This window comes from Suricata suricatta, chromosome 8, assembly GCF_006229205.1.
Source record: "Suricata suricatta isolate VVHF042 chromosome 8, meerkat_22Aug2017_6uvM2_HiC, whole genome shotgun sequence".
NCBI lineage: Eukaryota > Metazoa > Chordata > Mammalia > Carnivora > Herpestidae > Suricata > Suricata suricatta.
In genome coordinates this window covers 1,164,374-1,181,738 of record NC_043707.1, presented here as the reverse complement: position 1 = coordinate 1,181,738, position 17,365 = coordinate 1,164,374, and the positions used below count along the sequence as shown (strand labels likewise).

At 67.0% G+C, this 17,365-nt stretch overlaps 2 protein-coding genes across 2 annotated transcripts in view; one reads left to right on the top strand and one right to left on the bottom strand.

Annotated features, from left to right (window-relative positions):
* Nucleotides 1-7,829, bottom strand: part of TMEM204 (transmembrane protein 204) — a 12,223-nt gene extending 4,394 nt beyond the window's left edge. The window contains exons 1-2 of the mRNA XM_029947001.1: nucleotides 6,943-7,829; nucleotides 3,462-3,617 (exon numbers count right to left, since the gene is read on the bottom strand). Coding sequence (XP_029802861.1) covers nucleotides 3,462-3,617; nucleotides 6,943-7,222 — 436 coding nt within the window. The 5' untranslated portion in view covers nucleotides 7,223-7,829. The remainder of the gene's footprint in view (nucleotides 1-3,461; nucleotides 3,618-6,942) is intronic.
* IFT140 (intraflagellar transport 140) overlaps nucleotides 1-17,365 on the top strand; it is a 60,395-nt gene that overhangs the window by 37,919 nt on the left and 5,111 nt on the right. The window contains exons 18-27 of the mRNA XM_029949369.1: nucleotides 10,600-10,777; nucleotides 11,120-11,310; nucleotides 11,503-11,598; nucleotides 11,767-11,899; nucleotides 12,213-12,356; nucleotides 12,757-12,885; nucleotides 12,976-13,158; nucleotides 15,949-16,155; nucleotides 16,290-16,502; nucleotides 16,584-16,750. Coding sequence (XP_029805229.1) covers nucleotides 10,600-10,777; nucleotides 11,120-11,310; nucleotides 11,503-11,598; nucleotides 11,767-11,899; nucleotides 12,213-12,356; nucleotides 12,757-12,885; nucleotides 12,976-13,158; nucleotides 15,949-16,155; nucleotides 16,290-16,502; nucleotides 16,584-16,750 — 1,641 coding nt within the window. The remainder of the gene's footprint in view (nucleotides 1-10,599; nucleotides 10,778-11,119; nucleotides 11,311-11,502; nucleotides 11,599-11,766; nucleotides 11,900-12,212; nucleotides 12,357-12,756; nucleotides 12,886-12,975; nucleotides 13,159-15,948; nucleotides 16,156-16,289; nucleotides 16,503-16,583; nucleotides 16,751-17,365) is intronic.

Here is a 17,365-nt window from a genome sequence, read left to right as displayed (position 1 = left end):
GCAGAGCCCGGCGCCTCCCCGCAGCCGCGGGGCACGACGCGGAACAGCGGCCTGTGCGCTCGGCTCGCACGTCTGTCCGCGAGCGGCTCCGTCCGGGGTTGCGCTGTGCGGAAAACCGTTAGTCTGAAGCGGCTGCGGGTCCTCAGATGACAGGCGCGGAGGCTGGACTGAGGCTCTGCAGACCCGGAGACGCGCGGCCCTCGGGACCAAAGCCGATAAACCGCCACCCAGGAGTCACATCAGACACTACGAAGTCACGACGCTTGAGACGGAGGAGCAGCCTTGTACCACAGTGGGTTTGTCACCAGTGGCCCCCGAGCCCCCCGCTGGGACGTCACAGAGTGACTGGAATCTTCCTCAGCGCCCCTGGGCGTCCCCGACACAGAGGGCCTGGCCCGGGACAGCCTCCGGGGCCCTTGCTGCAGTGCGGGGGGGCTTCTCAGTCTCCGGAGGGGTGGCAGGCGCCGCGCACGCTCGCCACGAGCAGGGGGGGCGGAGGGGGAGCAGCGTGGTCCTCAGGCCCCCACCGCGTCATCAGGCAAGACCGCCAGCCGTGGGTCCTCCCACCCCGGGGGGAGCCCGATGCCGCGTGGCAGGCCCACGCCAGCCTGAACATGTGCCCGCAGCCACGATGCTCCGACGCCACAGGGGCAGGGCCCGGGGAGTGGCCTCTCAAAGGTGCAACCCCGCCGAGGATTGGAGCCCTGAGGAGTCACGGGAGTCCCGCCTGGAAGTGTCCGCCTGGGGACAGATGTTGTCCGTCCTGCGCGGCAGCCGGAGCCCGGGGGCCGCTGGGACCTGACCAGTCGTAGGTGGGGTCCCACCAAGGAGAGTTGGGAGGAGAGTTGGGAGCCACCGGTTCTGGCAAGGAGGAGGCTGGCATCTCCGGCAGGCGTACCAGGCTCTGTGTGGCACCCCTGGCAGGTGCGTGGCTGGAGGTCCGGATGACCACGGGGCAGAGGTGGCTCATCGCACCTGGACGCCCCAGGGAGGGCCCTGGCACGCTCAGGGAGCCTCCAGAGCAAAGGGGCCTCGCCCCACTGTGCCCGCCCTCCGCTGCCTTGCTCCAGGCATCGCTTGGGGGTCTGAGGCAGGTCCGGCGGCACCTGCGGCGATGAGACAGGGTGCACAGGAGCAGCCAGAGCAGACGCAGACGAGCGCGGGGATGAAGGACAGGGGAGGGGTCTGCACAGCCAGCCGCCAGCAGTCTGTACGGGCGCATGGCCATGGCAAGGGCCCACCCACTCCGGGTGTTCACCCCGGGACGGGGTCCCCCAGGCCGCCAGGCCACCGCAGCCCCGACGGGAGCCGTCGTTGTGGGGCGGACGTGGAGGCCACACAGGGATGTTCGGCTTGTGGGTAGAGATGGAACACGGGACAGAAAGGAGGGTTTCCAGCTCTGAAGTACATGAGAATTCCCCGTGGGAGGCTCTACCAGCAGGCGGGTGCCCGCTGCCTGGTGGCAGGGGCAGGTGCGAGGGGCAGAGTGGCCGAGGGCAGGCGCCGCGGCCCCTGCGGGCTCCAGCTCACCCCGCAGACTCGCCCGCACCTCCTCTCCCCGCCGCCACCCTCTGGCCGCAGCTCTGGGGGCTGAAGTTTCGCTTGCATAACAGGTACCGGCAGGCACTTCCCCTCCTGGGACAGGATGTCCCGGCGCCCTTCAGTCTCCCTGACTGTTTAGAGCAGAGCGGAGCACAGGAAAAAACCTAACTCTAAAATTAGCAGTGTGGTGGCAGAAAGGCACACGGCTGCATTCTGTACTGTTTGTCAACGAAACAAGTCTAAACTCGGCCAAGTGCATTTCCTTTGTGGGCAAAACAGACCTGTGGGGGTGAGGGCAGGGCGCCACCAGGAGACGCCTGCAGAGACGGGGCCCCCAGCTCTTCCCAGTGGCCTGCGCGCCGGGGCCTGGGGACGCCCAGCGGAGTGCGCCTGCCCCTCACCGGGCCCTCGCGGTGTCCTTTCAAAAATACACCCTCTGGGAACAACGCTGTCTTGTTCCCAGAGCATCTGCACAAACCCGCCGTCTCTCTCCCGGCAATTCCGAACAGAAGGTGCTGTGGTGCATTGGTGCTGCCACAGGGGTTATTTCCAGTGTCGAGATCCGTCCCTTTGCTTGCTTCAGGGCCATTGAACATTCCTAGTCTTCCACTTCCTCCCGGAGGGAATAGGATTTCAGAGAAGCCCCATGCGGTCGGGGACCCCATTTCTGCCACGTGGCCCTCCGGTCAGCAGAGGACAGAGGTCATTTTCTGAACGGTCATGGTCCTTTGGGTGGTCCATGGTTCTACCCACAGCCATGGACGAGGGGAATGGCCCACCCACCTCCTCGATTCTCAAGTCCAGCCCGGCGGGGACGGACAGACGGGCTGGCAGTTTGCCCCGCCCCCCACGGATTGCAGGTGACAGAGCCCAGGCGCGTGTCCAGCTCCCTCAGCCCCTTGCTGGAAGCCGCCGGGCCCTCTGTCCTCCCAGGCCCACCGCCGTCTATTAACAGGCACAGGAAGGCCCGTTTCCAATTCCTGGTTCCCACCCGGCTCACTCTGCAGCGTGTGAGTTCCTGCCGGCCTGTCAGCCTCCCTCCCAGAAAGATAAGGGCCCAGGCCGTTGTTCCCGGAATGATTCACTTCGGACTTCCTGCCGCGTCTTCCGCTGGGTCTGCTGGAACCGTCCCTTCACCGCTGGGCCCCGCGGCCGTCCTCTGCGGCCGGGGAGGTGAGCGGGCCCGCTGACAGCCGCCCCGCATGGGCCCGCGGCCAGACTGTCCCCAGCAGGCCGTGGGGCCCTGAACTGCCCCGGGTTTCCGCAATCAGGAGCACCGAGCCAGCAGCCAGAGCAGTGGCTGGGGGGAGGCCGGCAGAGCGACCCCTCCACTCCCTGGGGTCACCTGGACGGCTTCTGTGGCTTCCGTGGCTACCTACCTGTGTGGAACCTCCTGGAACTGTCGCATTCCTCCTTTACCACCCCTCAGCCTTTCAGGACCATGGGTGCGTCCACACCCGCCCTTTCTGGTTACCCCCACAGCCGCCCCCTCGCGGCTCTGGAGCCCCCAAGCCCGCCCCTGCGGCGGCACAGGCCACGGGCCTGGGAGCCGGGACACAGGACGTGCACTGGTGTCCTCCACACTTTCTGCTGCCCTCGAGGAGGGGCCCAGACCTCCCCGCCGTGAGGGCTCCCCCTGCCCGTGCCAGACTGGCACCGTCGTGGCAGGACCTGGAGCCCAGACCGCCAGCCCCGCCGGCTGCAGACAGGCAGAGCAAACACCAGAGCACGTCTCTCCGGGGTGCCCGCAGCCGGGGCCCCGGTGAACGGGACCACGCCGCTGGGCGCTTGCCGTGTCCTCACTTCCACCCCAGCAACGGGCCGGAAGGTGCCCCACGGGGTGCGGGGGCCGCAGAAGGCCAGCCCCCCGAGAGCCGAGGGCGCAGCGCCTCACCTGCCCAGGGCCCGTGGCTACTTACTCGCCAGCTGGAACGCGGCGGCCATGGCCTCCTCCCAGCACTGCGACGTGGGCGACATCGGGGGCAGGCCCGCCAGCCCCAGCACGAAGGTGAGCTGGCCCGCCGCGAGCGCCGCCGTGGCCACCAGGTTGCAGGCGCGCATCATGTCAAACTGCACTGTGGGAACGACAGGAGGAGGGACAGGGGTCAGCCCGCAGCCCCACGGCCCTCCCCCCGGCTCCTTGCTCGCCCCTCCCCGCCCCCCCGGCACCGGCCCCGGATCCAGGGGCCAGGGCTGCGGAGAGAGACTCCCGGCGTGCTGCAGCGCGGCCTGCGGGGTGCGCCCGGCCCACGGAGCCCCCACCGGGCCCCAGCCCGCGACGGTGTCTGACTCGCCCCCCCCCCCCCCCCCCCCCCCCCCCCCCCCCCCCCCCCCCCCCCCCCCCCCCCCCCCCCCCCCCCCCCCCCCCGGTGGACAGGCAGCCCTCGGATCTAGCACCCGAGGAGCCCAGAGTGCAGGGATGCCGCTGGGCCGGCCATCCTGCCGGCTGTGCGCCAGCCGGTCCTCCTGGGGCCGGGGGCTCCCGCCCTTTCCCTGGGGGCAGACCCGGGAGGCTGTAGCGGTCAGGGAGGCCCCAAGGCCACAGAGACTTCTGGAAGGAGAGGAGGAGGGAGGGGCTGCTAGAGGAGGACAGGCTCCGGGCTGAACACCTTCCGGAGCCGGCAGCCGCCTCTGCCCTGGCTTGCTGCGTGGACAGGGAGCGTGGCCGGTTGTTACGCTCTTCCCCAGGGGAGACACCGCTGCCCTGCCCCGAGGGCTTCGCTCCGGCGGCTGACAACTCACGGAAAGGTCCCTGCGGTTGCCAGAAGGCCTGACGCTCCTCTGACCCAGTAAGCGCAGGGAGGCGCGTGGGGACCCCTGGCGCAGGGGGAGGCGCCGGCTCCACGTTTCCTCACCTCCCTGCTCGGCCGCGAGCCAGGCTTCAGTCCGATTCTCCCGAGCCTGGTGGCACTACCCAAGTCCGGCCTGCCTGAGCAGCGGCCGCACGTGCCTGCGTGAGACCAGACGGGCCCTGCTGTGCAGACAACGGGCTTCCCAGGCTCTGGAAGACCGACCGGCCTCCCTGTCCGTGGGGGCCACGCCCTTCCCACGCTCGGGGTCTTCACACTCCGTTGTCTTTGCCGGTGCTGTGCTGACCGACACGTGACCGCACAGACGGTCTTCTGCAGTAAAAGGTGGTTGGATTTGGGAGGTGGGCGTGACCTCAGAGACAGAGGTGGTAAACACGGACACTGACAGCACAGGACGGGGCCACTGGGTTCAGAGCCACACCCAGGGGAGGGAAGGCTGCAGGTGCACAGAGGAGAGTGGCCTGCGTGGCCCCGGGAGCCAGGCCCCTGCCCTCCGCTGCTCGCTGTCCCCCAGCTCTCTATCCGTCCTGGCGCTCTGAGCGCAGGGCCCTACCGCATGCCTAGCCTGGGCGGCGGCGCCCAGCAGGAGCATGACAGGAGAGCCTGAGGCCTGGTCGAGCTTGGCGCGCACAGCGGCACCCTGGGGCCCGGGACCCATGACCCCATCGGGCAGAGTGACACGCACAGTTGTGCCCCGGGGCCCGGGAGCCGTACACATTTACCCGCGCCACACCTCGCTTCAGAAAAGGAGGTCAGGGTGCCTGATGGAATGCCCGGAATGCAGAGCTGGGAAACATGCCCAGTGAGCAAGGCTAGGCTGCCCGGGAGGGATTCGGGTTGTGAGGCCTCTGTGGGAGCCAGGGGAGGACCTCGGGGACCCCGCATCCCCACACCGCCACCAGAGACCAAAGCCGCCTGAACAGGGGTCCTGGAGGACAGGACCCCGTGTGCATGGGGGCCCGGCCCTGGAGCCCCTGTCCCGGCACGTGGGGTCCCGTCAGAACGTCATGGCGTGAGGTCCCTCGCCAGGTCTGCTCCGTGAGCGCAGAGGGGCTCTGACCGGGCCCCCAGAGCAGAGCGAGCACACGTCCACCATCCCCTCCCCCTCTGCCTCGACGTCCGGAGTGTCTCAGGCCTCGCGAGGGGAGCTCAGAACAGATGAGTCCGGCCTGCCGCCACACAGGCCGGCCCGTCAGGGAGCCCTCGGGCACCTGCTGGAGCGCCGCTGCTCCCTCCTGCCCCGTCCCGACGCCCAGCGGGGCTGGACACTGGGGCAGCAGGTGCGGGCCAGGGAGCCCGGGGCACCGCGCACAGCGGCCCCGCTCGCGCCTGGAGCAGGAGAGAGCGCGTCAGCAGCTCCGTCTCCCTCACGAGGAGCTTCTGTGGCGTTTCCCTCGTTTGTGGTGACTGACCCTCAGACACTGATTAAGGACCGGCCGCCGCAGATGCCGTGCCCGCGGCATGATGTTGTACAAGTCACGCAGGATGCTGGTTGAGTGGTCGGGGCCACGGGTGGCCGGCCAGGCGGGGAGGGGTCTGCGGGCAGAGCGCATTCGCGCCGTGTATCCTCCTGGCCTCGGCCGGCGGACAGCGGGCCTGGACGCTGGGGCAGGGGCTGGGCGGACGCGGGCTGCCCCTGGGCCAGGACAACCTCAGAACCCAGGACACCTGCTCCCCGCCAGCCAGTCTCCCAGGACCCAAGTCTGAGCTTGTGGAAAAGTTGAACTTCCTGCTCGTGACGGGGGGAGGGGCTGACAGGCATGACCCCTCCCCGATGGAAGACCCCAGACCCCGAGGAAGGGGCTGTGAGCGTCGGAACCACGCAGGGACCTTAGCCGAGCACTTGCCTCCGGCAGCCCCCGTCTGTCAGGGAGCGCGTCAGGGCTCCAAGCACGGGGCGGGTGGAGCGCTTCCCAGAGCGTGCCTGCGCCATCGCAGGACTCGGGACAGCCCCCAAGGACAGTCCGAAGCCCTGTCGAAGCTGCACGTTCTCTACAGGATGAGCTCGAGCTAGACCGAGGCCTGTCGTCGGCCGCAGTGACTGCCTGGGCGACGTGTTAGGTGACGAGTGTCCTCCCCTGCACTCCAACCTGACCCCACGGCCAGAGTCCTGTTCCCACCTTCCAGAATGGGAAACAGGTCCAGCCGAGAGCCACCGCCCTGAGCCCCCTCCCGGTCCCCAGGCTGGTCCCCTCCCGGAAGTCCTGTCTGCCGTCTGACCTGCGTCCCTGCCTCAGTGGCTCTCCAGCCACGGAATGAAGTCGGAGCTCAGCTGTGTGTTTTTTAAGCTGCTTGTGTATCTCACTCGCTGCCCATCTGTGCTTCCCACCAAGGAGAGTGTTTTCCTTGACTTGGTTCACGGGTCTGCCCTGGAGCTGAGCGCGAAGGTGGCGACGGCCCCACACTCGCACAAGAACTCCCTCCTAAAGGAGCCAGAGGCAGCTCAGGGCTCAGCAGAACTGCCGCTGGGGCTCCCCTGGAGGGCGGGCGCAGGGCCCGGGGCTGGCCCGGCTCCCCATCAGCCCATGCGCCCCCTGCCCACGGCCTGCCCTGACCGCCCTAACGGAGGCAGAGAAGTAAGCGGCCTTACGTTTGGCGGTGCCTCGAGCCTCCTGGAAGCCGGCCGCCTCGGAGCCCCAGCCCAGGGCCTCGCAGTCCCTGGCGTCAGCCGGCCCCGGCCGGGCCCCGGCGCTCGGCCCTCCCCGGGCCCTGTCCGCCAGCCAGCAGGACCTCCACAGCCCGACGCTCCGCTTGCGCCCGTCCTCCAGCGTCTGGTACACCCAGTTGGGGGTGAAGGCTGCCACGTTGTTGAGGACGAGAGAGACCAGGGCCACCAGCACCGCCGTGGCCACCAGTTTCTGAACAGTCATTGCTGACTCGGTGCCGTCCGCTCGCCGTGGAGAAAGTCCCAGCCCCGGGCGGTCGCTGTGGCCAGGGAGAGCCGCGGGCAGCTAGGGGCTGCTAGAGGACATCAGCGCTCATCCTCAGAGGCATCGAGAAGGCCCAGGTAGCGGGTGCGGGTGAGCCCACCTGGGCCCGTGCTTACCCTGCCTCCTGCACCTGGAGCGGGGCCAGGCCCGAGCCACAGCCAGCCTCTTGGCCCATCCCGGGGAGGGCTCCGGGGCGCCAGCGACAGTCCGGGGTCGTGCGTGCGCCGTCTTCCTGAGGAGCCAGGCCTCTCCTCCCCGTGAGCAGCTGGAGGGGCGGGCGGCGCCGTGGGGTATGTCCCGCCTCGCCCCCGAGAACCCGAGCAGCACCGGGGAGCTGGGCCCGAGCGCCTGCCCGTGCCTCCGCCGCGGGACGGCCGGTCCTGGAGAGCAGAGGGCCCGGCTGGGGGAGCGCGTGTGCCTGTGTGTCCGCGCGTGTGCAGGCGAGCGTGTGCTCCCCCCTCGGCAGAGAGGAAATGGTTGTTTTTGAGGCTGTTTTTTGTGAGCTGGATGGAGGGCGTAGCCAACTGCAACAAAGAGCGGCCAGGCTGCCGCAGCCAGACGCTGACAGGACGCGCTTCCTGGTAGGAGGGCAGGGGGGCCTCTGAAGCCCCGCTCCGGGTCCTCCCCCCCCCCCCCCGCCCTCCCTGCACAGGCCGCTGTGCCACCTGGCTGGCTCGGGCTCCACCAGCCTGGCACTCAGGTACCACACGCGCCCCTGCTGGGCCTGGGGACAGCTGCACCCAGCTCAGGACGGGCAGGGCACGGGGCGGGGAGGGGGGGGTTGTCACCAGCCCACAAGGCCCCTGCTCTTATCGCGGGGTTCACAGCCAGTGGAGGAAATGGCCGGGCGTGGTGGAGAGCCTCCTCAGACAGGCCTTTGCCTGGGTCGGGGCCACACCTGCAGAGCCGGGCCAGGGCACCGTCCTGGGGGTGCAAGGAGGTCCCCCGGCGGGGACCGTGGGTGGTGGGCACGTCACTGGTGAGGGAGCTGCCAGCCTTCTGTGCGTGCACACAGTCAGGGGAGAGGCTGTGCCATTCTCTGGAGAGCCCCGCGCCCAGCCGGGCCCCGGGCGGCTGTTGCCCTCACCTGCTGCCCGGCCAGCACCAGGCGCACCCGTTACCGGAGGGGGGCCGCACGCCTGCCCAGGTCACAGAGGTGGCGAGAGGGGCCCACAACCTGGAGAGCCACGTGGGACTGGCTCGGTCCCCTCGGCTCGCCCCGGTCGGCGGCTGGGGTGTCTGCGCCCCCCTCGCCTCCGGCTTCTGGAGCTCCGGAAAGTTCCGGGGGCTTCGACACCCATCAGGCCTCCCTGGACAAGTCATCTAACAGGTGGCAATCATCAAGTTAGTAACGGTTATCTTCAAGAATTATTAACACTCGCCACGGCATCATTTCTCAAGGATGGTCAGAGACCTGGGGTCACAGACATTCCCCCACCACGTGACCCATCATATAAGTCAGACTCGGTTTACCGCCAGCGGTGACGAACGCAGACCCAGGGGAGACCTCGGTCTGGGGCCACATGCGCGGTGGTGACGTGCGGCGTGCTCAGGCTGTGCTGACGGTCACGTCAGAGCAGCGGGACCGGCCAGGGCCCCGGCCCCTCCATCCAGTCTTGTGGGGGGCCCTTGGAGAGCCACGGGTCTCGGGACAGCGTCTGCACCTCGGGGTCCCTGCTGGGCTTTGTGTTCCTGTGGCACATGTGCCGCTGACTCCCCCCCACTGCCTTCATTCTGTCCTGTCTCTGCTCCAGGCCCCCGAGTGCTGCGGGGGGACAGGGTCCTGTCTGCCCGGCGGGGCCACCCCCCCTTCTCCGAGGGGGACCAGCGTGTGCATCATTGTCCCTGAGCACACGGTGCAGGGGTCACTCGACAAGGCGGCTCACCCCCTCTTCTGTCAGGAGGGATCAGACCTGCTTATTAAACCACAGCTCTGGGCGTGGTCTTGGATGGCCACTGGCCCAGCTCCTTCCGGTCCCTCTACCAGGTGAGGCAGGGAGCCCCAGGCCACCCACCGGGTCCTCCTATCGGGCCATCTGCCATCTGGCCCTGCCTGCAGAGGACCCCTCTCCTCCACCCGTGTGACCGTGTGGCCCGCCCTGGGTGCCCGAACCCCCAAGGGCCCTCGCTGTCCCCCAGAGCTGCTTGCGCCGAGCACTGTGGCGGGAGCTAAGAGCGGAGAAGCTGGGGCTGCTGGCCACCCCGGGAAGCCGTGACCCCCGCAAGCCTGAGGGGCAGGCCCGAGGACAGGGGCCTCCGGGGCCGCTTCCGGCAGCGCCTCCGGAACGAAAGCAGGGCGTCTCCAGGCCAGGCCCCTCGGCAGGCGGCCTGTGCGGCTCACCGTGATGAAGTGCAGATGTGAGTGCGCCCGGCGGACGGCAGGAAACACTGCGGGCTGGCAGCTGGCCAGAGCCCAGGGGCCCCGTCCTGCGTGCGGACACAGCCAGCCGACTGGAGGTGCTGCCCTGACACAGGCCCTTCCTCCGCCGCCCTGGGCAGGGACGTCCCACTTTTCACGGCAAGGCCGTGGGGAGATGCGCGGGGCCCACAGCCCCGGCCCGGGGGCCCGCACACCCAGCCGCCCCCTGCCCGTGTTGAGGAGCTGAGTGCGGGGTCCACGGCGCCGGGACCCTGAGTTCTGTGGAGTGTTGTTTCCCAAGGTGGAGGGCTACCTCAGGCAGAGGTTTCTAGACAGGAGACTGCGATCTTCAAGGCGGGCAGGAGCCCTGGTCACTGTTGGTCAGCGTCAGCTGGAAAGAACTTGCTGGAAGGCTAACGTGGGGAGAGGGACCCATGCCTCCGAACGTCCCCTCCCTGGAGCTGTGTGGAGTCAAGGGGCCAGTGGGAGTGAGGACCAGGATGGGATCCTGGGGATGTGCTGGGACCCAGGCCTCCATTCAGCCCGGGGCAGGGGCCCACCGACCCACGCTGGGCCTCGTGCACTGGTCCTCAGGAGCATCGGGCCTGGGGCCCCACGCCCCCTTCCCCAGGCCCTCTGGCCTGTGAAGGCTCTACGGCCCCTCGTCCCTGTGGGTCCCTTGCTGGAGGAGGGCACTTCCTCGGCCCAGCTGAGGGCACAGACAGTGGGGGTCTGCGTTGGCACAGCAGACAGCCCTCGCGGCAGGGAGGAAACAGCCTGAGCGCATCCCTAGCCCTGTTGGCTGCAGGGGACACGCCGGTGGCCTTCAGCCCTGGAAGGCGTTGGGGTCCTGGTCTGCCGTGTGGCTGTGCTGGGGAAGCCCATCCGGCCCCCGGCTCTGGGGGGCTGGCAGCGCGAGGGCCCCGGGCTGAAGGAGCTGGCGTTTCCCCCCCCACAGCGAGGCGGTCTGGGAGAACATGGCCCGCATGTGCGTGAAGACCCAGAGGCTGGACGTCGCCAAGGTGTGCCTGGGGAACATGGGCCACGCGCGCGGAGCCCGAGCGCTGCGCCAGGCCGAGCAGGAGCCGGAGCTGGAGGCCCGGGTGGCCATGCTGGCCATACAGCTGGGCATGCTGGTGAGCCGGGCACCGCCCTGTGCGGGCAGCGTGGGCGGCTTGGCTGCGGCCAGCCCACCGGGGAGGCCATCGTGCGCTTGTCTGGGCCTCGAGCTTCAGCCCCACCCCCGTCTCGGGCACGTGCGTGGGGCCCCCAGCCCATCCTGCACCCGGGAGGCCGGGCGGGGTTGGGGGTGGCGCCCGGTCCGCGGGACGATGCGCCAGGTGGGGTCCCCTCCCCGCCAGGCAGGGACAGCCCCCGGCCGTCCTGGCTGATGGACGCACCTCCACGCGGGCCTGCCCCCCGGGGGCCCCGCAGGGCGCCTGGAGCGCAAGGGCCCACGCTGGCTGTCCCTCCTCCAGGACGAGGCCGAGCAGCTGTACAGGAAGTGTGGCCGCTATGACCTCCTCAACAAGCTGCACCAGGCGTCCGGCCAGTGGCAGAAGGCCGTGGGGGCGGCGGAGCTGCGGGACCGTGTGCACCTGCGCACCACCCACTACAACTACGCCAGGCACCTGGAGGCCAGCGGCGACCACGCCCTGGCCCTTACCCAGTGAGCCAGGCCCCGGGCCCCTGCTTGTTCTCTGCCCCGGGGAGGGCTGCAGGCGCCGCCTCAAGGCAGGTGGGGGCGTCTGGGTGGGTGGGCAGCTAGAGCTCCGTCTCAGCCGGAGAACCTGAGGCCCCCCGAGCACCTTGCGCCGGGCTCTGGGCTCCGGGAGGGGCTGCAGCCGCTCTCGCCTTGCAGCTATGAGAAGTCGGACACCCACCGCTTCGAGGTGCCCAGGATGCTCTCGGAGGACCCGCAGTCCCTGGAGCTCTATGTCAACAAGATGAAGGACAAGTGAGTGTCCCCGCTGTACGGGGCGGGGGGGCATGAGGCGTCCGCGCTCTCCTGCATCGCCATGCCCTCCTGGCTCTCGGTGGCAAGGGGCGCCGTGAGCGTGGTGCTGGGGCCCCGGGCTCCTTTGTGGGGGTGCAGGCCCTGAACAGAGCTCGCGGGCTCGCCCAGGACCCTGTGGCGGTGGTGGGCCCAGTACCTGGAGAGCCAGGCGGAGATGGACGCCGCACTGCGCTACTACGAGCTGGCGCAGGACTGCTTCTCCCTGGTTCGCATCCACTGCTTCCAGGGCGACGTCCAGAAGGTAGGTGCAGGGGTCCGGGGGGCTCGGCCCGGGGGGCCCGGGGGGCTCAGCTGGTGAAGCCGCCGGCTCCGGCTCGGGTCATGACCTCATAGTTCACGGGTTTAAGCCCCACATCCGGCTCTGTGCTGACAGCTTGGAGCTTGGAACCTGCTTCAGATTCTGTGTCCCTTGCTCTCTGCCCCTCCCCCACCCACGCGCTGTCTCTCAAAAATGAAGAAATATTTTTAAAAGTTTTTAATAGAAGGTAGGGGTGGGGGGGCAGGCCCGCGGGGGGAGGCGGAGACGCGGCCCCAGGCCCCTGCCCTCTTTCCAGGCTGCGGAGATAGCCAACGAGAGCGGGAACTGGGCCGCGTCCTACCACCTGGCCCGGCAGTACGAGAGCCAGGACGAGGTGCGGCAGGCGGTGCACTTCTACACGCGTGCGCAGGCCTTCAACAACGCCATCCGCCTGTGCAAGGTAGGCGGCGGCAGGCGTGCCGCCCCGGGGCGGGGGCCGGGCAGCTGGGAGGCTCCGCTCGGCCCCTTAGGACGGGAGGGGGAGGGGTGCGCGCCGCGAGGCCGGAGCCCCACCAGGCCCGCCTCCCTCTGGGCCCCCGCTGCCGCGGCAGCCTCCCCGGCCGTGCAGCGAAGCATGGCTCTCGAGTGAGCACCCGGGCCGGCGGGGGGGACGTCCCGCGTGGGCCTGGAAAGCCCTGGCGTCAGCTGGGCCCCGAGGCGTTCACAGGAAGAGAGGGGAGCCCCCAGCCCTCTGTGCGCGGCCCCCGGGGGACACGCAGACCCCAGAAAGCACAGTCGTGTGTGCGAGCGGCACGGCCGCGCGGAGTGCACAGGACGCGCCGTGTCCCCCGTCCCCGCAGGAGAACGGGCTGGACGACCAGCTCATGAACCTGGCCCTGCTGAGCTCCCCTGAGGACATGACGGAGGCGGCCCTCTACTATGAGGACCAGGGCGAGCACGTGGACAGGGCCGTCCTGCTCTACCACAAGGTGAGCGAGGGGCCGGGGCCCGGGGGGCGGCTCAGGCGTCGCCGGGACCTGGGGCCTGGGCAGCCGCTCAGGGTGCCCTGCCGCCCGCAGGCCGGCCACTTCTCCAAGGCTCTGGAACTGGCCTTCGCCAGCCAGCAGTTCGCAGCCCTGCAGCTCATCGCGGAGGACCTGGACGAGAGGTCGGACCCCGCCCTCCTGGCCCGCTGCTCAGACTTCTTCCTGGAGCACAATCAGTACGAGAAGGCGGTGGAGCTGCTCCTGGCCGCCAAGAAGGTACGGACGGGCCCCCGCTCGGCACTGAGGCCCGGGCCGCCTTTTCCGAACCCGGGGGACGTGGCTTCGCCGTCTCTCGTGGTTACGGCTTCACACGCAGGCTGTGGCCCCGCCTGCCCTGGGGGGGGAAGGAGCGCGTTTCGTGTGTGTGTGTGTGTGTGTGTGTGTGTGTGTGTGTGTGCGGCAAATACGCGTAACATCAGATTTAGCATCCTAGCCATCTCCTGAACTTGTTTAAAAACTCTTTACGTTTACTTATTTGAGAGAGAGAGAGCGTGCGCCCGCATGCGCACGCAGGAGGGGCCGAGAGGAGAGGCGAGGATCCCAAGCAGGCTCCATGCCGTCAGAGCCCAACATGGGGCTCAGACTCACGAACCATGAGACCATGACCTGAGCTGAAACCAAGCGTCAGATGCTTAACCGACTGAGCCCCAGGGGCCCCGCCCTTTCCAAGTGTCAGGTCAGCGGTGTCAGGATCGCTGACGCCGTGGTGTGAGTGGTCTCCACGTGCCTCCTGTCATCTTGCAAAACTGAAGCTCTGTCCCTGTAGGATGCCAGCCGCCCTCCCCGGGCACCCACCACCTCCCTTCTGTGTCTGTGGATTTGACGGCTCGGAAGACCGTGTGGGCGGAGTCCTCCAGGACCTGCCCTTCTGGGTCCGGTTCGCTTGGCCGCGAGCCACACGTCAGGGTTCGCGGGTGCTGTACCAGGTGTCAGGATCCCCTTCCTTTCCCAGGCTGAGCAGAACTCTTGTCTCGTGTTCCCGTCCACAGACCCGGGGTCGCCTGCAACCCCGGCTCCTGTGAGGACGGCCACTGTGCACGCGGGGGACAGCTCTCCCTACCCCGCCTGCCTTCCACCGCTCCAGGTATTTTCCCCCAGAATTTTTACCCATCTGGGAACTCGGTTCCGGTGTTTTGCGGCCCCTCCAGACGGCCTCGTGCGGCCGCTGCCCCCTTTCCTCCCAGCGGCCGTGCGCGGGGGGCCCCCGTCACGCCGCGTCCTCAGCGCTGCCGGCGGGCAGCGTTTTGCAGAGAACGCCCTTACCACGTCGCAGTGATGTCTGTAAGTAGAGAGACTGTCCCTTGTGGCCACTGAACGGAGATAAAATTGTTCATCATGCAAAGTGAGCCTGTCCAAAGTGAAAGTTACTTCTTCTTGGAGCCAGACTTACCCTTGTGGCTTGGGGCCTCACTGGTGAGCGACACGGAAATTCTTGAGCCGGCAAGAGGCACGTGCCGTGTTCACGTCCAGACCGAGAGGTGCGCGTGTCCACCCTCCCTACGGCAGCCCCAGACCCAGTCTGGCCCCAGCACAATCACCACAGCGGTTTCTCTAGCCAGAAACGCGGATCCTGCGGTTTCACAGTGAAAACCAGATAAGCCAGAACAGCCAGGAAAATTTTGGAAGAAGATTACCAAGAGGTGACTAAGCCCAAAGATTGTAAAACACATCAAAGGTAGAATACTTGCGGTCTGGCGCGGGATCAGGCCTACAGGTCAGTGGAAGATACTAGAAAAGCCGGAAACAGAACCATTTATATGTGCATCTAGCATGTTCTGGGGAGCGTTTCACCACAGAGGGCAAGAGATGAAGCGTCCGGTAAAAGGGGTTGATGCACCCAGGCAGCCGCTTGGGAAGCACAAAAGGAAACCCTCTCATCTCATGTCCCAGTAAATTCCAGACGCATCTAAGGCTTAGGTGCGCCAGCAAAGCAGCAGCCATTCCACCGGAGGCCACGGGGTGTCCCGGACGAGCCTAAAAACACAGAAGGCGTCAGAGCTCTATGTAGGATTCAAAACCCAATGGGAAAGACTGATCGATTTGACCAAACACAAATTTGAAAATAACACATAGGGAAGAAAACACCATAAAAAAGTAAAGATAAATTATAAAATGGGAAAGAGATACGTTCTACGTCTGTCCCAAAGTCTTGTGTTCCTAATATGTATGGCGTTCCTATAAACCAGTGAGAAATTTACCTCACAAGGAAACCAAAAAGATTATGGGCAGTTTATTTTAAGAAGGAAGCGTAGGTGGGGACACCTGAGTGGTTCTGTCCTTAGGCATCTGACTCTTGGTTTCAACTCAGGTCATAATCTCAGGGTCGTGAGTTCGAGCCCCATCTCAGGCTCCTTGCTGGTGACTCGGATTTTCTCTCGCTCTCTCACCCTCCCCCCTCAAAATAAATAAGTAAACTTAAGGAAAAAAGGAAGGAAATGTGGGCGGTTCCAGAACATCAGATTCTTAGCCTCGTTCATAATAAGAGAAATGCCGAACCAAACTCGGGGAGATCCGTTTGCCCTGATTACACTGTCAAGGTGAGAAGGCTGCCAACAGGCTGGATGGTCAGGGGACCCAGATGTGCTCAGTAGCGGCGGGAACGCGGCCTGCACTGCTGGTCCCGAGGAGTCCCCACGGCGCACGGGCAGCTGCGGGAGCAGGGCACCGGGGCTCCACCCGCGGGAGGAGGCGGCGCGGCCAGGAGAGGGGCGGTCCCCGAGCCCCGCAGAGATGGAGTGGCCTCCGAGACACACGTTCTTGGGCGAGACGTGTTTTCAATTGAAGGACATAAAATTTCCCACTTTTAAGAAAATTACTTCAAACCTTTAACTTGAGACTTTGAAAAGAATCGTGGAAGAAAATCAGTGTCTGGTTTCCTCTCCCACAAGCAGCTAGTGTGTTCCGGGGCTCCCCCCCCCCACCTCCGCTCGCTCTGCAGGGCGGTCCTAGTGTGAGAGTCAGGCCCTGCGCCCGGTGACCCTCCCGGCCCCTGCCCTGCGCTTGCAGCACCGCGAGGCCCTGCAGCTCTGCCTGGAGCAGAACATGCGCATCACCGAGGAGATGGCCGAGAAGATGACGGTGCCCAAGGGCTCCAAGGAGCTGTCCGAGGAGACCCGGCGCCAGCTGCTGGAGGAGGTCGCGGACTGCTGCATGCGCCAGGGCAGCTACCACCTGGCCACCAAGAAGTACACGCAGGCGGGCAACAAGCTGAAGGTGAGCACGCCCGCCCGCTGGGACCGGTTCCGGCCGAGTGTAACCCGCCCCAGCGCGGACCGGCGGGACGGAGGAGCCCTGAGCTCCCTCTGGTGGCGAAACCGCGCGGCGCGTCCTGGCGTTTCTCCGTCTAGGCCATGAGAGCGCTGCTGAAGTCGGGGGACACGGAGAAAATCGTGTTCTTTGCGGGCGTCTCGAGACAAAAGGAAATCTACATCATGGCTGCCAACTACCTGCAGTCCCTGGACTGGCGGAAGGAGCCGGAGATCATGAAGAACATCATCAGCTTCTACACCAAGGGGCGCGCCCTGGACCTCCTGGCGGGCTTTTACGACGCCTGTGCCCAGGTAGAGGCCCTCCGCCCGGCCCCGGGCCCACCCCGTTGGCCAGGGGAGCCCTGTGGGCCCTGACGGGTCTCCTCTCTGCAGGTGGAGATCGATGAATACCAAAACTACGAGAAAGCCCACGGGGCGCTGACCGAGGCCTACAAGTGCCTGGCCAAGGCCAAGGCCAAGAGCCCCCTGGACCATGAGACCAAGCTGGCTCAGCTGCAGAGCAAGATGACACTGGTGAAGCGGCTCATCCAGGCCCGAAGGTAGGTTCACGGGACAGCGGGGACACAGGGGGCTGCCTCTCGGGCCCCCACACGGCCACGGACCAGACCCGATGTCATGTACAGTGAGCACTCTGTGGGAAGTGGACCGCGGGGAGGACACGACGAGCCCTCCGCGGGGAGCCCCGGGAACCCTGCGTAGGACGCGTGGACGTCATGTGTCCTTCACGCTAACCTCCCGGGGAACTCCCCGATCCCAGGTGCGCTCCCAGGCCAGTCAGTTCCAGAAAAAAGCAGAGACGTCTGGGGTGGGGGCGGCGAGGCGGATGTGGGTCAGGAGGGAGCCTGGGACCTGCTCCGGTGTGCGCGGGGCTCACGCCGGGTGGGTGGGGTGGGTGGGAGCTGGGGGTCGCCAAGCGCCCAGGGGCCTGGGGACGCTTAGGAGAGGGCTGCGGGCAGCAGGCTGTAGCGGTTTCCAGGAGGGACCGCGTAGTCCGGGCGCGATGCCGGTTTCCGTCTCCTGGCCGGGGCCGCTGTGTGGGCAGCAGGCCTGGCTTCCCCAAACCAGTGCCAGCCTTTTCCTTCTCCGGGAACAGGCTTTTAGAAAACAGGTCCAAAAAAGGAACTTGAACACTTGTACAGACTAGGGTGCCGTGC